This window comes from Loxodonta africana, chromosome Y, assembly GCF_030014295.1.
Source record: "Loxodonta africana isolate mLoxAfr1 chromosome Y, mLoxAfr1.hap2, whole genome shotgun sequence".
NCBI classification, from domain to species: Eukaryota; Metazoa; Chordata; class Mammalia; order Proboscidea; family Elephantidae; genus Loxodonta; species Loxodonta africana.
The window spans coordinates 19,371,330-19,396,540 of NC_087370.1; the positions used below are offsets into that span (position 1 = coordinate 19,371,330).

Below are 25,211 nucleotides of genomic sequence, written 5' to 3' on the forward strand. Positions count from 1 at the left end.
GCAGACACCGAACGCCTCTATTCAGTGGTGTTTCAGGAAATATGTGATCGCTATGGGAAGAAGTACTCGTGGGACGTGAAGTCCCTGGTCATGGGTAAAAAGGCGTTGGAAGCGGCGGAGATTATCATAGAGGCCCTGCAGCTGCCGATGTCCAAAGAGGAGCTGGTGGAGGAGAGCCAGACGAAGCTGAGACAGGTGTTCTCCACGGCCTCTCTACTGCCAGGTGCGGCCCCCTCCCTGTTCTCAGGATTGCGTTGGTGAACACGAGCACCGACGCTGTGAATTGTGCCTTGAGGCTAAGCGCTGACATACTCAGCTCATCTTGTGCCTTGATGGCTTCTCAGAAAATCCTCTCTGTGCGGAAGGCTCCGAGGCGCTGTCCACGGGGCTTGCTTGGTTGATATTGTTGCAGCTAGTGGTTCAGTGTATTCCACTGAATCCAAACCAGTCTTCCTGGAGTCGACTCCAGCTGCTGGTTTGTGTCAGGGCAGAACTGCGCTCCATAGAATTTTCAGTGGCTGGTTTTTCAGAAGCCCATCTCCAGGCCTTTTTTCTTGGGAGGTGCCTCTGGGTGGACTCGAACCTCCAACCTTTCATTTAACAGCCTAGCACTTAACCTTGTGCACCACCCTGGGACTTAGGAGTTTCCTAGCCCCTTAAAATAACGTATATTATTTTCACGGCCTGAAAACATTTGAATTTTGTCAGTACCAAAGTGATGTAGATTACGTCAATGAAAGAATTGCTTCAAAGTTGGCTTGAATGAACAGCTTTGCCTTTTTCTTTTCAGTATTATATATCGTATTAATTATTCAGCAGCTACGAAAACTTTAACAGATTATAAATAAGCAACTATATTTTCCCAAAGAAGCCTAAATTAAAAAAATGAAATTAAAGGTATAATTAGTTTTTTAGCGTGTCTGTATGCTGCTTGTCCCTTTCCTTACTTGTATTCAGTTTTCCTCTGAAATGGAAAGATGACTTTGCTCCCTTGAGGCTTGCTAACTGAAGACCCATCACAAGGTGATTTCCTAGTGTTTCTTGCTAGAAGTGGAAAGGTCAAGAGTGTTCAGGTTACAGGTTGCCAGGCCAAAAAATGCTTGAGATTGGAGTACTATTTTAAGATTTTTCCAGGACCACAGGGCAAAGGCTCAGTCTTTTAAGTTACTGCTACCAAGAGAGAAGTCAATTGCCATCATGGCAGTAATTTTGGATTTAAAATTTGTGTGAAGATGAACATATCCAATTTGAAAGATGTGTTATCATCGACATTTATATTGTGGTTGTCAGTTGTTACCTAGTCGGCTCTGACTCATGGCGGCTCCATGAACAACAAAAACGAAATGTTGCCTGGTCCTGGACCATCTTCACGGTTGTTGGTATGCTCAAGTCTGTGTCCGAATGGACTTGACAGTAACGGGTTTGATTTTTGGTGTATTTTAGGTGTCCTCCAACCTACAGGACTCGTCTTCCAGCACTATATAGGATTATATTCTGTTGTGATCCGTAGAGTTTTCAGTGGCTGATTGTCAGAAGTAGATGGCCAGGCCTTTCTTCCTAGTCTGACTTAGCCTGGAAGCACCGCTGAAACCTGTCCATCATGGGTGACCCTGCTGGTATTTGAAATACCGCTGGCATAGTTTCCAGCGTCACAGCAGCACGCAAGCTCCCACAGTACCACAGACTGACGAACAGTTGTAGATCCGTATTTATACACGTCTCCAAAGACCCAGATGGAATTTTCCTGGGAACTACAGAATATTCCTACAAAGAGCCCTGCTGTCACCAGTGCCCAGTTCACAGAGGTAACATGTGGACTGCTCTTGGCTTCAACGCACGCACACACGCACGTGCTCACACACATGCACGCATGCCCTCTGTGAGCGTTCTGTCTACTTCTGCTGTAAACAGACATGTCCATGGACCCCGGGCGTGGGTACACACATCTTTGCACACACATGCACACACACCCTCTGTGAGCATGCTAGCCGCCTCTGCTGTAAACAGACATGTCCATGGATCCCAAGCATGGGTACACATACCTACGCACACAGATGCACACACACCCTCTGTGAGTGTGCTAGCTGCCTCTGCTGTAAACAGACGTGTCCATGGACCCTGGACATGGGTACACCCACCTATGCACACACATGCACATGTGCCCTCCGTGAGCACTCTAGCCGCCTCTGCTGTAAACACATGTGTCCATGGACCCTGGGCTCGGGTACATGCACAGGGCATGCAGCTTTCTGCACCGCATGCACACAGAGGTACCCCGACAAGGCTTACTGATGGAAACAGCTCCATGCAGTTAGGAGCCAGCCATTCCTGTAGTCCATTCAGTGAGGTAATCCACGGGGCATCCCACGTGTGTCAGCCATGCCAATGCCCTCTTCTTCCTCATCTCCCCAAGCCTTGAAGCGGTTTTCCTTGTAGCATTCTTCATTCTTTGCTGTATTCTGAGGTATATCTGAGTTCTATTCTGTTCCAATTCCGAGATGGTAACAGTGGTTTACTGCACTAGGCTGGTAGCTTGGCCAGGATGTACTCATGAATCCATCTTACCATGTCTCCTTTGTGGTCCCTTCAATGCGGCATCTCCATCTGGCCCTCCCAGGGAGCAGGTATTAGAACAAATTCCATGTCCTGAGTCCTCCAGAGGACATGCTGGCTTCTGGCTGTTCTTCTTTGGTGGGGGTGTGGTCCTCTCTCTCCTGCCTCTCGGATGGCTCACCTCAGGCCCAGCAGGATGGCAAAAATGACCAGTCCCTTTGGTGGGCCACAATTAGCCTAGCACAGAGTCCCACCCAATCATTTGGGTAGGAGTTATAAGACCATGGCTAGAAAGGCCACACCAAAGTGATCCATTGCACCGTGTGGCCGATTCTTAATCACCAAAGCACCTTCACCAGCTAAGCTCCGAACCTGTTATGTTATTTATTTATTTTTTTCCAGTGTCCACCTGATTTAATTAGCTCACTCTTCATCAGCATCTCTCTCCCCCCTACTGACCAGTCCTTTTCATGCCTGATGAGTTGTCTTCGGGGATGGTTCCTGTCCTGTGCCATCAGAAGTTCTGGGGAGCATTGTCTCTGGGATTCCTCTAGTCGCAGTCATACCATTAGGTATGGTCTTTTTATGAGAATTTGGGGTCTGTATCCCATTGTTCTCCTGCTCCCTCAGGAGTTGTCTGTTGTGCTCCCTGACAGGGCAGACATCGATTGTGGCCGGGCACCAACTAGTTCTTCTGGTCTCAGGATGATGTAGGTCTCTGGTTCACGTGGCCCTTTCTGTCTCTTGGGTTCTTAGTTGTCGTGTGACCTTGATGTTCTTCCTTTGCCTTTGCTCCAGGTGGGTTGAGACCAATTGATGTATCTTAGATGGCCGCTTGTTGGCATTTAGGACCCCAGGCGCCACAATTCAAGGTGGGGATGCAGAATGTTTTCATAATAGAATTATTTTGCCAATTGACTTAGAATTCCCCTCAAACCATGTTCCCCAGACCCCAGCCCCTGCTCCGCTGACCTTTGAAGCTTTCATTTTATCCCGGATACTTCTTTGCTTTTAGTCCAGTCCAATTAGGCTGACCTTCCTTGTATTGAGTGTTGTCTTTCCCTTCACCCAAAGCAGTTCTTATCTACTGATTGATCAATAAAAAGCCCTCTCCCTCCCTCCCTCCCCCCTTTGTAACCACAAAAGTATGTGTTCTCCGTTTTTTCTATTTCTCAAGATCTTATAATAGTGGTCTTACACAATATTTGTCCTTTTGCCTCTGACTCATTTCGCCCAGCAATGCCTTCCAGATTCCTCCATGTTATGAAATGTTTCACAGATTCGTCAGTGTTCTTTATCGATGCGTAGTATTCCATTGTGTGAACATACCACAATTTATTTACCCATTCATCCGTTGACGGACATCTTGGTTGCTTCCAGCTTTTTGCTATTGTAAACAGAGCTGCAATAAACATGGGTGTGCATATATCTGTTTGTGTGAAGGCTCTTGAATCTCCAGGGTATATTCCGAGGAGTGGGATTTCTGGGTTGTATGGTAGTTCTCTTTCTAACTGTTTAAGATAACGCCAGATAGATTTCCAAAGTGGTTGTACCATTTGACATTCCCACCAGCAGTGTATGAGAGTTCCAATCTCTCCGCAGCCTCTCCAACATTTATTATTTTGTGTTTTTTGGATTAATGCCAGTCTAGTTGGTGTGAGATGGAATCTCATCGTGGTTTTAATTTGCATTTCTCTAATGGCTAATGATCGGGAGCATTTTCTCATGTATCTGTTAGCTGCCTGAATATCTTCTTTAGTGAAGTGTGTGTTCATATCCTTTGCCCACTTCTTGATTGGGTTGTTTGTCTTTTTGTGGTTGAGTTTTGACAGAATCATGTAGATTTTAGAGATCAGGTGCTGGTCTGAGATGTCATAGCTGAATATTCTTTCCCAGTCTGTAGGTGGTCTTTTTACTGTTTTGGTGAAGTCTTTAGATGAGCATAGGTGTTTGATTTTTAGGAGCTCCCAGTTATCGGGTTTCTCTTCATCATTTTTGGTAATGTTTTGTATTCTGTTTATGCCCTGTATTAGGGCTCCTAGGGTTGTCCCTATTTTTTCTTCCATGATCTTTATCGTTTTAGTCTTTATGGTTAGGTCTTTGATCCACTTGGAGTTAGTTTTTGTGCATGGTGTGAGGTATGGGTCCTGTTCCATTCTTTTGCAAATGGATATCCAGTTATGCCAGCACCATTTGTTAAAAAGACTATCATTTCCCCAATTGACTGACACTGGTCCTTTGTCAAATACCAGCTGCTCATATGTGGATGGATTTATATCTGGGTTCTCAATTCTGTTCCACTGGTCTATGTGCCTGTTGTTGTACCAGTACCAGGCTGTTTTGACTACTGTGGCTGTATAATAGCTTCTGAACTCAGGTAGAGTGAGGCCTCCCACTTTCTTCTTCTTTTTCAGTAATGCTTTGCTTATCCGGGGGTTCTTTCCCTTCCATATGAAATTGGTGATTTGTTTCTCTATCCCCTTAAAATATGACATTGGTATTTGGATCGGAAGTGCGTTATATGTATAGATGGCTTTTGGTAGAATAGACATTTTTACTACGTTAAGTCTTCCTATCCATGAGCAAGGTATGTTTTTCCACTGAAGTAGGTCCTTTTTAGTTTCTTGTACTAGAGCTTTGTAGTTTTCTTTGCATAGGTCTTTTACATCCTTGGTAAAATTTATTCCTAAGTATTTTATCTTCTTGGGGGCTACTGTGAATGGTATTGATTTGGTGATTTCCTCTTCGGTGTTCTTTTTGTTGATGTAGAGGAATCCAAGTGATTTTTGTATGTGTATTTTATAACCTGAGACTCTGCCAAACTCTTCTATTAGTTTCAGTAGTTTTCTGGAGGATTCCTTAGGGTTTTCCATGTATACGATCATGTCATCTGCAAATAGTGATAGCTTTACTTCCTCCTTGCCAATCTGGATACCCTTTATTTCTTTGTCTAGCCTAATTGCCCTGGCTAGGACTTCAAGTACGATGTTGAATAAGAGCGGTGATAAAGGGCATCCTTGTCTGGTTCCCGTTCTCAAGGGGAATGCTTTCAGGTTCTCTCCATTTAGAGTGATATTGGCTGTTGGCTTTGCATAGATGCCCTTTATTCTGTTGAGGAATTTTCCTTCAATTCCTATTTTGGTAAGAGTTTTTATCATAAATGGGTGTTGAACTTTGTCAAATGCCTTTTCTGCATCTATTGATAAGATCATGTGGTTTTTATCTTTTGTTTTATTTATGTGATGGATTACATTAATGGTTTTTCTGATATTAAACCAGCCTTGCATACCTGGTGTAAATCCCACTTGATCATGGTGAATTATTTTTTTGATGTGTTGTTGGATTCTATTGGCTAGAATTTTGTTGAGGATTTTTGCATCTGTGTTCATGAGGGATATAGGTCTAAAATTTTCTTTTTTTGTAATGTCTTTACCTGGTTTTGGTATCAGGGAGATGGTAGCTTCATAGAATGAGTTGGTTAGTATTCCGTCTTTTTCTATGCTTTGAAATACCTTCATTAGTAATGGTGTTAAGTCTTCTCTGAAGGTTTGGTAGAACTCTGCAGTGAAGCCGTCTGGGCCAGGACTTTTTTTTGTTGGAAGTTTTTTGATTACCGTTTCAATCTCTTCTTTTGTTATGGGTCTATTTAGTTGTTCTACTTCTGAATGTGTTAGTTTAGGTAGGTAGTATTTTTCCAAGAATTTATCCATTTCTTCTAGGTTTTCAAATTTGTTAGAGTACAATTTTACGTAGTAATCTGAAATGATTCTTTTAATTTCATTTGGCTCTGTTGTGATGTGGTCCTTCTCGTTTCTTATTCGGGTTATTTGTTTCCTTTCCTCTTTTTCTTTAGTCAGTCTAGCCAATGGTTTATCAATTTTGTTAATTTTTTCAAAGAACCAGCTTTTGGCTTTGTTAATTCTTTCAATTGTTTTTCTGTTCTCTGATTCATTTAGTTCAGCTCTAATTTCTATTATTTGTTTTCTTCTGGTGCCTGATGGGTTCTTTTGTTGCTCGCTTTCTATTTGTTCAAGTTGTCGGGACAGTTCTCTGCTTTTGGCTCTTTCTTCTTTTTGTATGTGTGCATTTATCGATCTAAATTGGCCTCTGAGCACTGCTTTTGCTGTGTCCCAGAGGTTTTGAGAGGAAGTATTTTCATTCTCGTTGCATTCTATGAATTTCCTTATTCCCTCCTTAATGTCTTCTATAACCCAGTCTTTTTTCAGGAGGGTATTGTTCATTTTCCAAGTAGTTGATTTCTTTTCCCTAGTTTTTCTGTTATTGATTTCTAGCTTCATTGCTTTGTGGTCTGAGAAGATGCTTTGTAATATTTCGATATTTTGGATTCTGCAAAGATTTGTTTTATGACCTAATATGTGGTCTATTCTAGAGAATGTTCCATGCGCACTAGAAAAGAAAGTATACTTTGCAGCAGTTGGGTGGAGAGTTCTGTATAAGTCAATGAGGTCAAGTTGGTTGATTGTCTTAAGTAGGTCTTCCATGTCTCTATTGAGCTTCTTACTGGATGTCCTGTCCTTCTCCGAAAGTGGTGTGTTGAAGTCTCCTACTATAAATGTGGAGGTGTCTATCTCACTTTTCAATTCTGTTAAAATTTGATTTATGTATCTTGCAGCCCTGTCACTGGGTGCATAAATATTTAATATGGTTATGTCTTCCTGATCAATTGTCCCTTTTATCATTATATAGTGTCCTTCTTTATCCTTTGTGGTGGATTTAAGTCTAAAGTCTATTTTGTCAGAAATTAATATTGCTCCTCCTCTTCTTTTTTGCTTATTATTTGCTTGATATATTTTTTTCCATCCTTTGAGTTTTAGTTTGTTTGCGTCTCTAAGTCTAAGGTGTGTCTCTTGTAGGCAGCATATAGATGGATCGTGTTTCTTTATCCAGTCCGTGACTCTCTGTCTCTTTATTGGTGCATTTAGTCCATTTACATTCAGCGTAATTATAGATAAATAAGTTTTTAGTGCTGTCATTTTGATGCCTTTTCATGTGTGTTGTTGGCCATTTCATTTTTCCACATGCTTTTTTGTGCTGAGACGTTTTTCTTAGCAGCTTGTGAGATCCTCATTTTCATAATGGTTAACTTTATGTTTGTTGAGTCGTTACGTTTTTCTTGGCTTTTTTCTTGAGTTATGGAGTTGATATTCCTTTTTGTGGTTACCTTATTATTTACCCCTATTTTTCTAAGTAAAAACCTAACTTGTATCGTTCTATATTGCCTTGTATCACTCTCCATCTGAGAGTTCAATGCCTCCTATATTTAGTCCCTCTTTTTGATTATTGTGATCGTTTATCTTTTGATTTCCAGTTATGTGTATTATTTTGTGTATTTATTTATTTTTTAGAATTAATCTTAATTTGTTTGTTTTTGTGCTTTCCCTATTTGAGTTGCGTTGATACCAGGACGTTCTGTTTTGTGACCTTGTATTGTGCTGGTACCTGATATTATTGGTCATCAGGCCAAACAGTCTCCTTTAGCATTTCTTGCAGTCTTGGTTTAGTTTTTGCAAATTCTCTAAACTTGTGTTTATCTGTAAATATCTTAATTTCTCCTTCATATTTCAGAGAGAGTTTTGTTGGATATATGATCCTTGGTTGGCAGTTTTTCTCCTTCAGTGCTCTGTATACGTCGTCCCATTCCCTTCTTGCCTGCATGGTTTCTGCTGAGTAATTTGAACTTATTCTTATTGATTCTCCCTTGAAGGAAACCTTTCTTTTCTCCCTGGCTGCTTTTCAAATTTTCTGTTTGTCTTTGGTTTTGGCAAGTTTGATGATAATATGTCTTGGTGTTTTTCTTTTTGGATCAGTCTTAAATGGGGTTCGATGAGCATCTTGGATAGATATCCTTTCGTCTTTCATGATGTCAGGGAAGTTTTCTGTCAGGAGTTCTTCAACTATTTTCTCTGTGTTTTCTGTCCCCCCTCCCTGTTCTGGGACTCCAATCACTCGCAAGTTATCCTTCTTGATAGAGTCCCACATGATTCTTAGGGTTTCTTCATTTTTTTTAATTCTTTTATCTGATTTTTTTTCAGCTATGTTGGTGTTGATTCCCTGGTCCTCCAGATGTCCCAGTCTGCATTGTAATTGCTCGAGTCTGCTCCTCTGACTTTCTATTGCGTTGTCTAATTCTGTAATTTTATTGTTAATCTTTTGGATTTCTACATGCTGTCTCTCTATGGATTCTTGCAACTTATTAATTTTTCCACTATGTTCTTGAATAATCTTTTTGAGTTCTTCAACAGTTTTATCAGTGTGTTCCTTGGCTTTTTCTGCAGTTATCCTAATTTCATTTGTGATATCTTTAAGCATTCTGTAAATTAGTTTTTTATATTCTGTATCTGATAATTCCAGGATTGTATCTTCATTTGGGAAAGGTTTTGATTCTTTTGTTTGGGGGTTTGGAGAAGCTGTCATGGTCTGCTTCTTTATGTGGTTTGATATGGACTGCTGTCTCCGAGCCATCACTGGGAAACTAGATTTTCCAGGTAATCAGCAATAAAAAAATGCAGTCAGATCCCTATCTGAATTCTCCCTCTGGCTCAGGGTATTCGGATGTTAATGAAGCCGCCTTGGGAGGGTGGGGGAGGTATCAGAGAGCTAGGAGTATAGCACCACAGAATATAGAGCTGATCCCCGCGTTCACGCTCTGCCCCCGTCCGCCAAAATCTCTGCGGAATGGCTCCCCGGCTGGGACGCTGCTTTCCCCGCTCCGAGACTAGTCACTTCCTCCCAGGGACTTCTCCCTCCGGTGCGCTGCACTGCTCGCGTGAACTGGGTGGGCGTCACCTGCACCACGAGGTGTGCCCGCCCCCTGGGTCAATTCAGGGGAATATAACTGATCCCCGCGCTCACACCCCGCCTGCTTACGGCAAAATCCCAGCCCGACGGCTCCCCAGCTGGGACGCTGCTCTCCCTGCTCCAGGACCAGTTACTTCCTCCCGGGGACTTCTCCCTCCGGTGCGCCACGCCACACTCGCAAACTGGGTGGGCGTCCCCCGCACGAACGTGTGGGCCCCGCCCCGGGGTCGCTTTAGGGAAATATAGCTGATCCCCCTGCTTGCGCCACGTCGCTTCCCGCCAAACTCCTGGCGGGACGGCTCCCCGGCTGGGACGCTGCTCTCCCCGCTCCACGATAGTCACTGCCTCCCGGGTGCTTCTCCCTCCGGCTGCGCTGCTACGCCGCCCGCGCCAACCAGCTAGACTCCCTCCTGGGATGGGTTCGGGGGGTAGGGCTGGGCCCCTTGTCTGTGCCGTCTGCCCCCCTGGGCTCTGTCCCAGATTGGGCTCCGAAGTTCACCTGCCTGGTACGCTGGCTCCTAGTTCTGGAAACGGTCGCTGTCTGCCGGTATTTGTTCGTTTTCGTCTCTAAGTCTGTGTTTGTTGTTCAGAGTTCGTAGATTGTTATGTATGTGATCGATTCACATGTTTTTCCGAGTCTTTGTTGCAAGAGGGATCCGCGGTAGCGTCCACCTAGTCCGCCATCTTGGTCCCGCCTCCGGAACCTGTTATTTTTAATTAGGCTTCTTGTATCCATTGGAGATTGGTGCAGTTAAAGGACACTAACAGCTGGGGTGGAGCCCTGGTGACGCAGTGGTTAAGTGGTCATCTGCTAACCAAAAGGTCAGCGGTTCCAACCCACTAGCTGCTCCGGGGGAGAAAGATGTGGCAGTCTGCTCCCCTAAAGGTTGCAGCCTTAAAAACCCTATAGGGCAGTTCTGTTCTGTCCTGTAGGGTCTCAATGAGTTGGAATTGACTTGAAGGCAAAAGGTTTTTTTTTTTCTTTTTGGTTTAGAGTAAAATAAGGAGCCTGGGTGGTCAGTATTGTGTGCCACCTGGCTCCTTCTTTACTCCAGGAGTCTGCTAATTGGCTTAGTAACTTTCAGATTAGTTGGGGGGCCACCAGGACAGGGTGTAGAATTCCTCTTCGTCTAATTGTTGAATAGAGAAGGAATGTGTTTTTGATAGGACATATTTAGGAGCATATCAATTTTCTTTCCCCTGTGACACTTGATATTTGTGTAAGAGCCGAAAACCAAAGCCTTTTCGAGTGTCCTTATCTCATTTGCAGTTTCATGCTGGTTTTGTGAGGCGGTCAGGGTCGCTCGCTTCCATGTGTCATGGGTAAGAAATCAGGTTTAGAGAACTGAAAGATCGAGAAGTTGGATCTCTATGCGTGTGTTGAGAATACCAAGGATGACATTGATAAATCAACTGAACTATCTTAGATCCCGTTTTGAAACGGCCTTAGTATTTATTTCGGTGAGTGAGTTTACGTTGCTGTATCATATTCAGAGTTGTCATAGAGAGCCAGGAAAATTCAAGGTGTGACCAACGTTTCCTAATTTATTTTTTTCCTCTGGCTGTTAATAAGAGGCTGTTTGTGCATTGGTTTTGTAGTGACAGATCCTTAGAAACAGTACCTTAAAAGCAAGTCAAAGTAAACAAATTAGTACATGAAGGAAGCAGCTTTCAAGCAAATGGAATGGCACTGAATGAAACCTTTTCCCCAGGAAGTCGGTGTTTTGAAATAGTAGGTCAGTCTCTCCAGATATTAAGAAAGCTGGTGGAAATACAAGTCCAAATTATAAACGTGCTTCTCCTGTTAGGTTTCCAATCCGCCCTGCTGTCTCTCTGGGTTCTGCTGAAACCTAGGAGACCTCAATTAGACCAGGCAGCCATTGATCAGAAGATACTGCTGCCTGGCGTTAATGGATTGAATTATATCCCCCCAAAATGTGTATCAGCACGGCCAGGCCACGATTCCCAGTATTGCGTCGTTCTCTTCCGTTTTGTCACCTGATGTAATGGTCCTATCTATGGTAAACCCTAACCTCAATGACGTTAATGAGGCAGGATTAGAGGCAGTTATATTAATGAGGCAGGACTCAATCTACACTATTAGGTTGTATCTTGAGTCAGTCTCTTTTGAGACATAAAAGAGAGAGGGGAGCAGAGAGGAGAGGGACCTCGTTACCACCCAGCAAGAAGAGCCAGAGGCAGAGTGCATCCTTTGGACCCGGGGTCCCTGCACGGAGAAGTTTCTCGACCACAGGAGGATTGATGACAAGGACCTTCCCCCAGAACTGACAGAGAGAGGTTTTCTCCTGAAGCCGGCACCCTGAATTTGGACTTCTAGCCTCCTCAACTGTGAGAGAATAAATTTCTCTTTGTTAAAGCCGTCCACTTATGGTATTTCTGTTACAGCCACTCCAGATGACTAAGATGCCTGGTCTTCTGCTCTGCTTTCTTTTGTCATCATCGACAACAGACACGGAATCATGTCCAGAAAGAATGTTGGCATTGTTTCCCTCACGAGGGACAGGAAGCTCCTGATGGTCCTCATGTCTTTTTAATTGGTCACATACTTCATTTTAGAAGTTTTGATGCCATTTCTTTCTGACACGTTGAAGTAAAACGTGGCCAAGTTTCTCTGACGACATCTCATCTGTTAAGCCAGTAAAAAGCCAGTTGCCGTTCAGTCGAGTCCAACTCAAGCCGACTCCATGGGTCTCAGGGTAGAAATGTGCTCCATCGAGTTTTCATTGGCAGATTTTTCAGAAGGAGCTCATCAGGCCTTTCTTCCCAGGTTCCTGTGGGTATTCTCCAACCTCCACCCTTTCAGTTAGTAGTGAGTCGGTCAACCATTTGCACCCCCATCTCGTCTGTTACATCATCCGAAAGAACAAAAGCCACTTATTTTTTAAAATAAATATAGAAGGTTCTGAATTTTCCAAATTGAAATCAGAATTTGCAAATGACATGTGTCCCGTGGAGGTTGAACAACAAATTGTGTCCAAGATGGCAGAGTTCGGCTTGGGGATGGAAGTGAAGTGGGAGAGGGTGGGGACTTCCAGCGAAGTGTCCACTATTTGTATTATGGGGATGAAAGAACTTTCTGTATTGAAACCAAATGTCCTGGTGAAATTGCCGACGTGTCTCCAATTAACTTTTCTCCTATTAACTGGCTTGAAAATAATGTTTTCTGAATGTCCCATGTTGCAGAAGATAATGTCAGACTTCCAACTTGGCCACCCCATGGATTGTATGAATCTTACTAAACTATGTTTTCTCTGTAGTATGCACAACCCATTTAAAAGGCTTTTAATGAGATTTTAAGCATGTAGGTATATCAAATTGACTTTATTTTTATATATGTACTTTTGTCTATTGGGAGTTTCTGTGGATTTAATTCCTTAGGCCCAAGAAAATTTTAGTAGCTTACCCCTCCCGCCTCTTTCTGGTTGCCATTGCATCGATTCGATTCATGAAGGCCCCATGTGTGCAGAGTAGAACGGTGCTCCACAGAATTTTCAAGGCTGTGACGTTTCGGAAGCAGGTCACCAGGCCTGTCTTCTGCAGGGCTTTTGGGTGGGCTTGAGCCATCAACCTGCCAGGTAGTAAGTAGTCCAGCACTTAACTGTTTGCACCCTGCAGAACAGAAAACCCTGCCCAGACTCCTGGGTTTCTGTGGCCTCACCTTCTCCCCGCCCTGTGCTCAATCTGCGTTTCCTGAATGCCCCAGTTGTATGCTGTTTCCTGTTTCCCTGTCATTTTTCTTTGTCGATGTCCCTTAAAAACGTTCTCCACCCTCGCCTGCTTGGCACACCCATGCCTGCTGACTCCTAGCTCATTCACCATCCCCTCCTGGAAATCTTTCCAGACCCTTCCTCCCAGAGTGGAATGGAGTACTTCACCTTTAGAGTGTTGTCGTGTACTGTTGACTCCATCCTGACTCCTAGCGACCCCACATGATGGAGTAGAACTGCCCCGTGGGGGTTCCTGGGCTGAAGTCTTTGCGGGAGCAGGTCGCCACATCTTTCTCCTGTGGAGCAGCTGCACAGTTAGAATGTCTGCTTATCACTGGCTTGCTAACCTGAGTCTGAGCACAAGTGTCACAGGAAAGCAGGAGGGGAATTTTCCATTTTCACAGTTCCTGGTAATACTTGCCAAATCTAAGCGTGATCACGTGCTGGTGAATAAAATATGGACGGAGCCGTGTAAGAGTAATACTCTGTACCTGGTTTTTTTAGTGTCGTTGTGTGCCATCAAGTTGATTCCAACTCATAGTGACCTGATAGGACAGGGTAGGACTGCCCCACAGGGTCTCCAAGGCTGTAACCTTTACGGAAGCAGATCACCCGATCTTTCTCCTGGGGAGCCATCCCGTGAACCTTGCCTCCAGCCTTTCAGTTAGCAGCCAAGCACTTAACCGTTCAATCACCAGGGCTCCTTTTGTATCTTTGTGAGCCTCTGTAAATCCTCACAGAACCTGTAGTCTGCTTTGGTGCCATCTTTTGGGCGTCTGTTGATAACCCTTCTGTTCAGGGACTAGGATTGACTTTTGTGGTCTCAGGATTTTGCATGGGGAGATGCTTGCCACAGTTCGTTCAGTGGATGGTTTGCTTTATTCCTGGGAAAAGCTTGGGGGGTTAGGCACGCTACCTTTTCCCCCGTTCTCCTTTCCCTCCCTTCTTACGACTGGAGGGTAGTGGTAGCAGCAGGGACTGGTACCTTGACATTTCTTGGGTACATGTGTGTAGCACATACAATAGAATGTCAGTTGATTCAGGTCAGTCATTTGAACATGAGCTTTTTTCATTTTTGTTGTATCAGTTGATGACGTAGCAAGTTGTGGTTTATGTGAGCCTGTCGGGAGCGCCAAGGTGGTTCTTGCAGTAGACCAGAATATTTGGGATTTCTCAGGTTTTGTCTTTTGCAGCGGGAGACTACACCCACCCCTTTCATATGCAGCTGATCTATTTGGAGCTCTCAGTAAATATTTGTGGAATATATCGAATGATGAAAGGGAAGGTCATTAAACATAGCACTAAGCTATTTCAGTTCACAGGGGGAGGCTTTTCTTGAATCTGTTAGTATTCTCTGTACAGCATAAACATGTGCATTTTATTTAAAATATCAACGTTTGCAATTGTTTATTTAGGCAGCAAATATGCTCCAGTAAACCTCATTATTGTGGTGATATATGGATAGGTAGGTAGGTAGATAGATAAAATAGACAGGTAGATTGATGATAGGTAGACAGGCAGATGGATAGATGATAGATAGATACAAAGATAGACATACGGATAGACAGATGATACATAGATAGATGATAGGTAGGTGGATAGACAGGTAGATAGACCTGTAGACAGGCAGGTAGATACATAGATAGACAGGGAAACAGACAGATGATAGGTAGGTGGATAGACAGGTAGACAGACCTGTAGACAGGCAGGCAGATACATAGATAGACAGGGAAACAGACAGATGATAAGTAGATAGATAGATGATAGGTAGATAGATTGATGAAAGGTAGCTAGACAGGTAGGTAGATAGGCAGACAGATGTCATTGGGTTGGCTCTGACTCGTCGTGACCCCACGCACAACCGAAGGAAACATCGCCTGGCCCTGTGCCGCCTTCCCAATTGTTGCTGTGCTCACAGAAGTGAACCGCGTGCTGTGACAGTGCTATGCTTTCAACAGGCTCATATTTTTGGAAGAACGTGGCGGCTGGTCTCTGGTCTCTGTCTCTGGACTTACGGCCTCGCTGAGGCGGGTGACTATAAGTGAATAAGCACTCTGTCCTGGACAATCCGGTGCAACATGGAGACAGACTGCTGGGGTGTGGGAAGACGGAAGTGTGGAATGATTAAAAAAGAGAAAAACTTAAACAGGTTCGGTCTAGGCACCTGGGTCTCTGGGTGGAACAAATGGTTTGCGATCTGCTGCTAACCTAAAGGTTGGCCATTTGGACCCACCCAGTGATGTGAGAAAAAGGGCCTCATGATTTGCTTCTGTAAAGATTAAAAACCAAAAACCAAACCAAACCCACAGCCATCGAGTCAACTCTGACTCAACGTGCCCCTGCAGGACAGAGCTGAACTGCCCCACAGGGTTTCCTGGGCCGCAGTCTTCTCAAAACAGCGGGCGGGTCTGAACTGTGGGCTTTTTGTTTCACCGGCAAGTGCTTACACGCTGCGGCACCAGGGCTCCTTCCCGTACAGTTGCAGCTTAGGAAACCCGTGGAGAACAGCCTTACTTGGTAATGTGTGGGGTCACAATGAGTCGGGGTTGACTCGAAGGCAAAAGGGAGGGAGGAAGTACATGGAGCCCATGAAATGGACTCCAAAATAAAAAAATCCAGTGCTGGCAAGTCGATTCCAACTCATCGCGACCCTATAGGACAGAGTAGAACTGCCCAATAGAGTTTCCAAGGAGTCCCTGGCGGATTCGAACTGCCGACCCTTTGGTTAACAGCCGTAGCACTTAACCACTACATCACCAGGGTTTCCGAAATGACTCCAGTAAATTTTAAACAGTAATGGAATAGTTTGGCAGGTCAGTGGGTCACATAAAACCAAAAAACCAAACCCATTGCCATCGAGTCGATTCTGACCCATTGCGACCCTGTAGAACAGAGTAGAACGGCCCCATAGGGTTTCCAAGGAGCACCTGGTAGATTCAAACTGCCGACCTTTTTGCTTAGCAACTGTAGCTCTCAACTACTATGTCACCACGGTTTCCTTGGTGTGTGTTGGTCGCACAGAAGTCCCCATTCTCCTGGGAGGATGTGGCTTTCTCAGACATCACTGGTTTCCACAGAGGGCTTCTGTCCTTTTCTAGCCATTCCACGTGCAGTCTGTTCTTTTGTCAAATTGCTTGTCTGTACTCAGAAGACCCTCAGTACTAATATACGAAGAAGCTCAGTGTTCTCAGCACCAGCCTAAAGCTAATACAAGACATTAGGACTGTCTGCAAAATGGGATCCTATCATGGAATAAGAATTAAACAACTTTAATATATCATACCGCCATCCTTCTGTCAGATTGCCATACTGCGCTGCGATACCGTGTTGCTGTGATGCTGGAAGCTACGCCACCGGTATTTCAAATACCAGCAGGGTCACCCATGGTGGGCAGGTTTCAGTGGAGCTTCCAGACTAAGACTAGGAAGAAAGGCCTGGCCATCTACTTCTGAAGATCAGCCAGTGAAAATCCTATGGATCACAATAGAACACTGACCAATACAGTACTGGAAAATGAGCTCCCTAGGTTGGAAGACACTCCAGGTACACAGCGGCCGCAACAGTGGGCTGGAGCGAACCAGTGTTTGTGAAGATGGTGTAGGACTGGGCAGTGTTCCATTCTGTTGTGGTTTTAGTTTTCACATTTAGGTCCTTGATACGTTTGGAACTGGTGTTGTGCGTGGTGTGAGGTATGTATCCTGATTCCTCCTTCTGCATGTGGAAATCCCATTTTCCTAGCACCATTTTCTGAAGAGTCTGCTCCTCGCCCACTGAATGGACTTAGCGTCTGTATGGATTGAATTGTGTTCTCTCCAAATGTGTGTTGTGAATCTTACACCTGTAGTTATCACCCCATTTGGGAATGGGTTGTCTGTTACATTAATAAGGCAGCATTAGTGTAGGGTGTGTCTTTAGCCAGTGTCTTTTGAGATCTAAAAGAGATGAAATAAACAGTAAGCAAGCAAAGATGGGGGAAGATGGATGCTAAGCCACATGAAGACCACCGAGGAGCCAAGGAGCAGAAGCTGAAATAGACAAGGACCTTCCCCCAGAGCCTACAGAGAGAGAAGGTTTTATCTAGAACTATTCCCCTAAATTTGGACTTTAGCCTCCTAAACTATGAGAAAATAAAGTACTGGTAGGGAGAACCACCCACTTGTGGAATTTCTGTTATAACAGCACGAGATAACTAAGACAGCATCCTTGTCAAAAATCAGTTGACCATAGATGTATGGATTTATTTCGGAACTCTCAATTCTATTCCACTGGTCAATATGTCTGTTATTATACCAGTACCAGGCTGTTTTAATTAGTGTGACTTTATCATATGTTTTGAAATCAGGAAGTGTGAGTCCTTCTATTTTATTCTTCTTTAAGACTGCCTTAGCATTTTGGGGTTCCTTGCCTTTCCATAGAAATGTTTGAATGTTGGCTTTTCTATTTCTGTAAATAAGACTATTGGAATTTTGATGGGGATTATATTGAATTTATAGATTGCTTTGGGTAGTATCGACATCTTAACTATATTAAGCCTTATAGTACATAAACATGGAATGTCCTTCTGTTTGTTTAAAAAAAAAAAAAAACTGTCGATTCTGACTCATAGCAACCCTGTAGGACAGAGTAGAACTGCCCCATAGGGTTTCCAGGGAGCAGCTGGTGGATCTGAACTGCAACCCTTTTGGTTAGCAGCTGAGCTCTTAACCACTTCACCACCAGGGCTCCAATTTGTTTGGTCTTCTTTAATTTCTTTTAGTAATGTTTTATAGTTTTCTGAGCGCAAGCCTTTCACCTTCCTGGTTAAATTTACTCCTGGGTACGTTATGCTTTTAGTTGCTATTTGAAATAGTAAGGTTTCCTTAATTTTCTTTTCCACCGGCTCGATGCTGGCATATAGAAATCCGACTGATTTTTGTGTGTTAGTCTTGTTCCCTGCCACCTTGCTGAATTCACTCATTAGTTCTAATAGCTGTCTTGTTGTCAACAGCGTCTGTGACGTTGTCTGTAGTCTTATTTTCTGTCTACTTGCTCTGTCAGTTACTGAAAGCGGAGTTGTGAAATCTCCATCTAAGTTTGTCTATTTCTCTGTTCAGTTCTATTGGTTTTTGCTTTATGTATTTTGATGTGTACACATTTAGGATTACTATGTCTTATAGATGAATCGACTTATTTGTCACATAAAATAGCCCTGTTTATCCTAATGGTAGTCATTCATTGTTCTAAAGTCTAGTTATCTGTTATTGATACAGCTACTCCAGCTCTTGTGAATAGTGGTTGCATAGTCTGTAGTTTCTCACCCTTTTGTTTGTTACCTGTTTAAACTAGATTACATATAGGTGGGTCTTGCTTTTTGTTGTTTTATTTCATTTTGCTATTTTGGGCATATATAATATTTATAAACCTGGCATAAGATAATTATCTGCCGATCCCGCCATCTCTGTCACTTCTTGTCCATTTCTACTGAATGTGTTTTCTTCCGGTTATGGGTTGTTTTTGTCTGCCTGTTTGCAGGCCTGATCATTTTTGATTGGATGTCAGACATTGTGAATTTTACACCGTGGAGTGCTAGCTAGATCACGCTTCATTCTCCAAAGAGGGTTGACTTTTTCCCCGTACAGAGTTAAGATCTGACCACGCCTTGCTTTCAGGCTCTGTTGGGGTTATTTCTCTAAGTTGTCAAGCACTCAAACAGTATCTGTTGCCTTGCCAAATGGTTTTAGGTATTGAGAAAATGACTGTGTCGATTTTTTTTTTTGTTCTTGACAAAGTAGGGACATTATGTCATTTAATTTTTAAAACAAGAATGATCATTATATAAAATACCACCACAGCAATTTATGTGGATTTAGATGTTACTGTTTTACTAATCAGAGTCCCTGAGTGGTGGACCAGTACCTCCGCTGCTAATGGAAAACTTGGAGGATTGAGTCCACCCAGAAACCCGTTGCCGTCGGGTTAATTCCAACTCATGATGACCCTATATAGGACAGAGTAGAACTGCCCCATAGCGTTTCTAAGGCTGTGTATCTTTATGGAAGCAGACTGCCACATCTTTGTCCTGCAGAGTAGCTGGTGGGTCTGAACTGCCAACCTTTCGATTAGCAGCCAAGTGCTTAACCACTGTACCACCAGGGCTCCTTTTCAAGTCTACCTGGAGGTGCTTCAAGAGAAAGGCCTGGCAATCTACTTCAAAAAAAACTCAGCCATTGAAAACCTGATGAAGCACTGTTTCTGACACATAGGGTCGCCACGATTCAGAATCGACTTCAGTGCAACTGGTTCGGTTTGGCGTCCTACTCAATCTAAGTTAAAGGTGGAAAGTGTGCCTGTTATTGCTGGCACTTTTCAGATACCAGCCTTCTTAATCGGCTCGACGAATAACCACACTAACCTGTGTGTTTGCTGTCGTCAGTCCTCACAGTTAATAAGAATGTGGGAATGTTCTTCTCACATGGTGCATGGTGGTTGTTCCTGTTGCTGTTCAGCACTGTCAAGCAAGGTTTATTATATTTTCTTATCCCTCGTTAAGTGGTGTTCAGCTGTCCCTCCAGCTTTCCTGCCCAGCCTCTGGTGGGGCCATTTCATGATTCCCTCTCCTGAGCCGTCCGAGGAGTGATTGGATAGCCTTCCGTGCTGATGTGGGACCACCGCCTTCCCCAAGCACAGTGGCCTGCTCCCAGGTAGAGGCCCCCTCCCTGTGCCCCTCGCTTCTTGTTTTCCACGTGTCAACAAGAGAGTCCGCCAAGAAGGCAGCCTTTCCTTCCAGTAAAGCCACCTTCTGTTCCTTTGGGAAGTGTTACCGTTAAACCCTGAATTGCTTTGTAAATTTTTTTTCTTTTGGTGTAGGGATGTTTCAAAGCTGATAACCCCTCTTAAGACAGTTGCCTTAGATCAACTGACTCCTTGGAAGACTTAGCAAAAGACTGCTGCGTCACACAGTTACACCCCCGTTCCTGAGAAGGCCTTGCCGCCAGGTGCTCACCCACCTCACCCAAGCCTCTTCCTCCTCCTCCTCTTCCCTAGGTGTTGAGAAACTGATCCAGCACCTGCGGAAACACAACATCCCCTGTGCCGTTGCCACCAGCTCGGGGGTGGCGTCCTTTGAAGAGAAGACGAGCCGACACAAGCAGTTCTTCAGCCTGTTCCATCACGTCGTGCTGGGGGACGACCCGGAAGTGCGGAGCGGCAAGCCAAGCCCAGACATCTTCCTGGTATGCGCAAAGAGGTTTTCGCCCGCTCCACCTGCCAACAAGGTCAGTTGTGTATTGATGGAAAAGGGCAACCTTGGGCTGTGCTTCGGAATCGTAGCCACGTGGCATTAGGTAGATAGCTGAACTCTTTGTTTGCACGGCTCGAGGGCTCCTGTGAGATGCCCCTTAGAGCCGGGAGGTGGGGGAGTAAGATCCCCTCGTTGAGAGTTGTGCCAAAAGATGACACTGATTTGTCTGTAGGAGTATACCTGCCTAGTGAGCAGGTCGGTGAGTCTCAACTGGAACCTTCTGGAACTCACAAACATATCTAAAAAAGGAATGTGTGTTGTAGAACACCACGTATCTTAGTTGTCTAGTGCTGCTGTAACAGAAATACCACAAGTGGGCGGCTTTCACAAATGGAAATTTGCTTTCTCACCGTTTTGGAGGCCAGAAGTCTGAATTGAAGGTGACGGCTCTCTCTGTCTCTGTTGGCTGTTGGGGAAGGTCCTTGTCTTTTGCACCTTCTGTTTCTTGGTTCCTTGGAGGTCTTCATGTGGCCTGGCGTCTGTCTTCCCCAGTCTGTGCTTGCTTGCCTGCCTGCTTGCTTGCTTGCTTAATCTGCTCTGTTTATGTCTCAAGAGGGATTGATTTAAGCCACACCCTACACTTGTATCGCCACATTAACATAACAATGAAAACCCGTTTCCAAACAGGATTATAACCACAGGTGTAGGGGTTTGGATTTACAACAGACACTTTGGGGGGATGCAATTCAGTCCGTAGCAGTGCCTAATCCACCACTTTGCAGAGAGAGAAGGAAGAGTTTCAGTGATTTGGGCCTACAGCTTCCTTATTACTTTTAAGAAGTAGACTTTCAGTCACATGTTCCTTGCGTACACACTGATCCATACCATGTCGACGGGTACTGTTGCTGAGCCTCGGGGTCTGTGGGGAGACGTGTAGGAGAAAGGGGCATGGAGCCCTTTGCATGCTGTCTCGAGAGCAGTGAAGAAATAACTTCATTAAATACAAGAGAAAGCGGCAAATCTCTTTTCCTTCATAACTGCTTGTCGTTGTGTGCCATGGTTATGTTTTGAATTCCTTCTTAGCACATTCTCTGGAGGAAATTCTTATTAGTGCTATGTTCTAGTCTCTGGGTGGTGCAAACAGTGAAGCACTCAGCTAATAACCAAAAGGTTGGAGGTTTGAGTCCACCCAGAGGCACCTCGGAAGAAAGACCTGGCGATCTTGTGAAAGATCACAGCCTTGAAAACCCTATGGAGCACGTTCTACTCTGACACACGCGGGGGCGCCATGAGTTGGAATTGACTCGGCAACACTTTAAGTCAAGAAAAAAATGGATGGGTAACCCCTTGGCCAAGCATCAGTTAGTAGGTTTACAATGAAAAACCTATAAAATCAGTCTTAAAGTCTATTTCAAGTGTGTTACTTGCTCGTTTTGTGGTTCTCTTTGTCTTTTAGAGGTAGGATTGTTGTATAATGAGGGAAAATGCCAACAAGGCTTCATCTAATCGGCACCTTTTTCTTCTCAAGTGAAAGATTGATATTTATTGTGAAAAAAAGCTTATGTCTCTGGGAATAGTTACCCACAAAAGAATTTGACAGGTGAATATTTATACTGATGCTGTTACAAAACCTGTTGTTGTTGGGTTGATTCCAACTGATAGGGCCTTACAGGGCTTCCAAGGGGCAGCTGGTGGATTCGCACTGCTGACCTTTAGGTAAGCAGCTGAACTCTTAACCAGCATGTCACCAGGACCCCGCCGATGCTGTCATAAAACCAAAAAACCCCATTGCCATTGAATCAGTTCTGACTCAGCGACCCTATAGAACAGAGTGGAACTGCGCGACACGGTTTCCAAGGAGCACCTGGTGGAATTGATCTGCTGGCCTTTTGGTTGGCAGCCATAGCTCTTAACCTCTACGCCACCAGGGTTTCGGATACTGTTATAGTACTTCCTATACATTTTAAAAAGTCCCTAAACGTTGTAAACTAAAGAACATTTACGCTTTATTGCATCCTCCAACGTACGCTGTTTTTTTATTCTTTGACCTCTACTTCCACTGATACAGCGACCCCATAGGGTTTCCAAGGCCGTAAATCTTTACGAAAGCACAACGCCGTATCTTTCTCCTGCAGAGCAGCTGGTGAGTTCAAACTGTTGACTTTTCAGTTTGCAGTCGAGTGCTTTAACCACTGTACCACCAGGACCCTTAGTTAGACCTCCACCTAGTCACCTTAATAGTTCCCGAGCTTCCTTAAAACACAGACCAAAGTTGGTGACCTGACCAGGTAAAAATGCTGCCTCCTCTGTGTGTACTCCTGGTATTTAACTGTGCCATGTTTGTTTTGCTAAGGGCAGTTTACTTAGGAAGCCTTTTCTGGCGTTTGGTAACTTGAGGTTTCAAAGAACCAGCCAGTAAAAGTAGAATCCAGACAGACACCTAGAAACTACTTCATCAGATTAGTCGGTCCTACATGTAGCAATTAGAGTTGTGTCAACTTTTAAAATTTATTTTGGCTTCTAACTAGGCATCATGGTTCATATTTATTGACTTTGCGCTAAGTACTCTGCTAAGTATTTGACATCCAGTTTCATGTAGGGGATAGATGATTCACAGATTCGGGGAGTTTCTTCATTGCTGTAACAGGAGGGGGATGGTATCATTCATAGAATATCTGACACATAAATACTACTGCTCTTCACTGCCTCGTGTTTCATAGCATCGGCTTTAGTTAGTAGCACTGATTTTTAAAGTGTGTGATTTGGACTAATCTTCAGTGAAACCTGGACATGATGTACCTTTCTTTCGTCGCTCACCAAGAAGTCCATACATGATACTGAGTGCAGGCTGTTTGCCTTGCACACAGCCAAGCCAGAACAGTGAGAATAAGCAATGGGTTCGGCCCCCCATTATGCTTAGAGACATATGCCCTGACAAGAGGGGGATTCCAGATAGCTGAGGAAAAGGTGGGCACCTCCAGTGAATAGTCTCCAGATCTGTGCCTCGCCAGTGGAGGGGGGTATACACCCTGGGTCTCCAACTCCCTTCTGACGCTGAAATGAATTCCAACGGGTTCACATGTTAAAGGGTAAAATGACTTAGGGAGCTGTGGTGGTTATCTAGGCCATCCGAACTAACTCTGCCTCTAAGAACAATGAAAACATTGGGCACTAGATTGAAAACATCTTTGAAGGGATCCGATTACTTAACAGGCAGGGACTGGGTGCAGGAGCAGGCTCCCAGAGAAGGAAAACCAAATGAGGGAAGTCCGCATTTTTGGCCCTTTTCCCCCGGAGTCTGCTTTTTCCAGACGAAGTGGCTGGCAAACATTTGGGGGTAAGTTAAGTGCTCGTCTGCTAAACGAAAGGTCAGCAGTTCAAACTCACCAGCGGCTCCTTGGGAGAAAGATGTGGCAGGCTGCTTCCATGAAGATTACACCTTAGAAACCCGATGGGGCAGCTGTGCTCTGGCCTACACGGCCACTATGAGTCAGAATCAACCTGATGGCAGGGGGAGGCTAAAAGAATACAAATCGGAGTTTAGGGCCTGCCAAAGAGGAGCACGGGGGTGGCCCTGCCAAGCCCACAGGCCTTGAGCTGAGACACCAAAGGGCCGTACCTAGAAGTAAGAATTGACAGGAAGGAAATAGAATGGCGCCCGGCCCATATAAGAGAGAAGACAGCCCCTAAGTGACACAAATGATTTGCACTTGACTGCTAGCCGAGAGATTCGCAGTGCGGACCCACTCAGCAGCACCACAGAAGAAGGTCCTGGCTGGTGATCTGCTTCCCCAAAGATCCCAGCCGGGAAAACTCAGCGGAGCAGTTCTACCCGGTAACACGTGGTGTCGCCAGGAGTCGGAACTGACTCAACAGCAGTTAAGTTTGAATTTTCAGGAGAGAGAGGGCAACATGTTCAACAAAGGAACAACAGAACTGGATCCCAGAGAAGGCCAGAGTTACCAGACTCAGACTTTAAAGCAGTTAGGCTCCACAGAGAAACCCTGTTGGCGTTGTGGTTAAGTGCTACAGCTGCTAACCAAAGGGTCGGCAGTTCGAATCCCCCAGGCGCTCCTTGGAAACTGTACGGGGCAGTTCTACTCTGTCCTCTAGGGTTGCCATGAGTCGGAATCGACTTGACGGCACTGGGTTGGGTTTTTTTTTTTTTAGGCTCAACAGATGAGACGCAAGATTGAGAGTTTCGGCAGAGAACACTGTGAAAAAATGAGCAAACTGTAACAGCTATATATGCCAACACAGATGAATCGCATAAGCAGACTATTGAGCAAAAGAAGCCAAACACAAAAGAATGTATAATAAGTGCATTTAGCAGGATTGCAGGATATGATAAACCAAACCTGTTCCCGTCGAGTCGATTCCAACTCATCGCAACGCTATCAGACAGGGTAGAACTGCCCCATAGGTTTTCGAAGGCTGTGATCTTTACAAAAGTGAACTGCCATTTCTTTCTCCAGAGGAGTGGCCGATGGGTTCCATCCTTTGGTTAGCAACTAAGCATATAACACATCACCACTGCACCAGGTCAGTGTTCAAAAATCAGTTGCGTTTCAATATACCATGTACAGTGTGTGTATATAATGTATAATGCAATTTAGTATGCTAGCAACAAATAGTAGGAAAAAGGAATTGTAAAAAATTCAGGTACAATAACATCAAAAAGCATTGGATACTTTGCATAAAGTTAACAAAATGGGCAATACGTCGACACTGAAATTGACAAAGCATCGCTTGTATTTATCATGGCCGAATATATCAAAGTGAAGTAAGGGCAGCATTTATTAGCATTATATAGAGCTCGAAAGATTAAAAGAATATATTTATAAATTGGACTAGAGGAACACTAAACACTTCCATATAACTAATATTAATAA

General features: G+C 44.3%; 1 protein-coding gene across 2 annotated transcripts in view; it reads left to right on the forward strand.

Moving 5' to 3' along the window:
* LOC135228989 (pseudouridine-5'-phosphatase-like) overlaps positions 1–25,211 on the forward strand; it is a 90,584-nt gene that overhangs the window by 39,430 nt on the left and 25,943 nt on the right. For both annotated transcript variants that reach the window (XM_064278731.1, XM_064278732.1), the window contains exons 2-3: positions 5–223; positions 20,124–20,353. In XM_064278731.1, the coding sequence (XP_064134801.1) occupies positions 5–223; positions 20,124–20,353 (449 nt within the window). The remainder of the gene's footprint in view (positions 1–4; positions 224–20,123; positions 20,354–25,211) is intronic.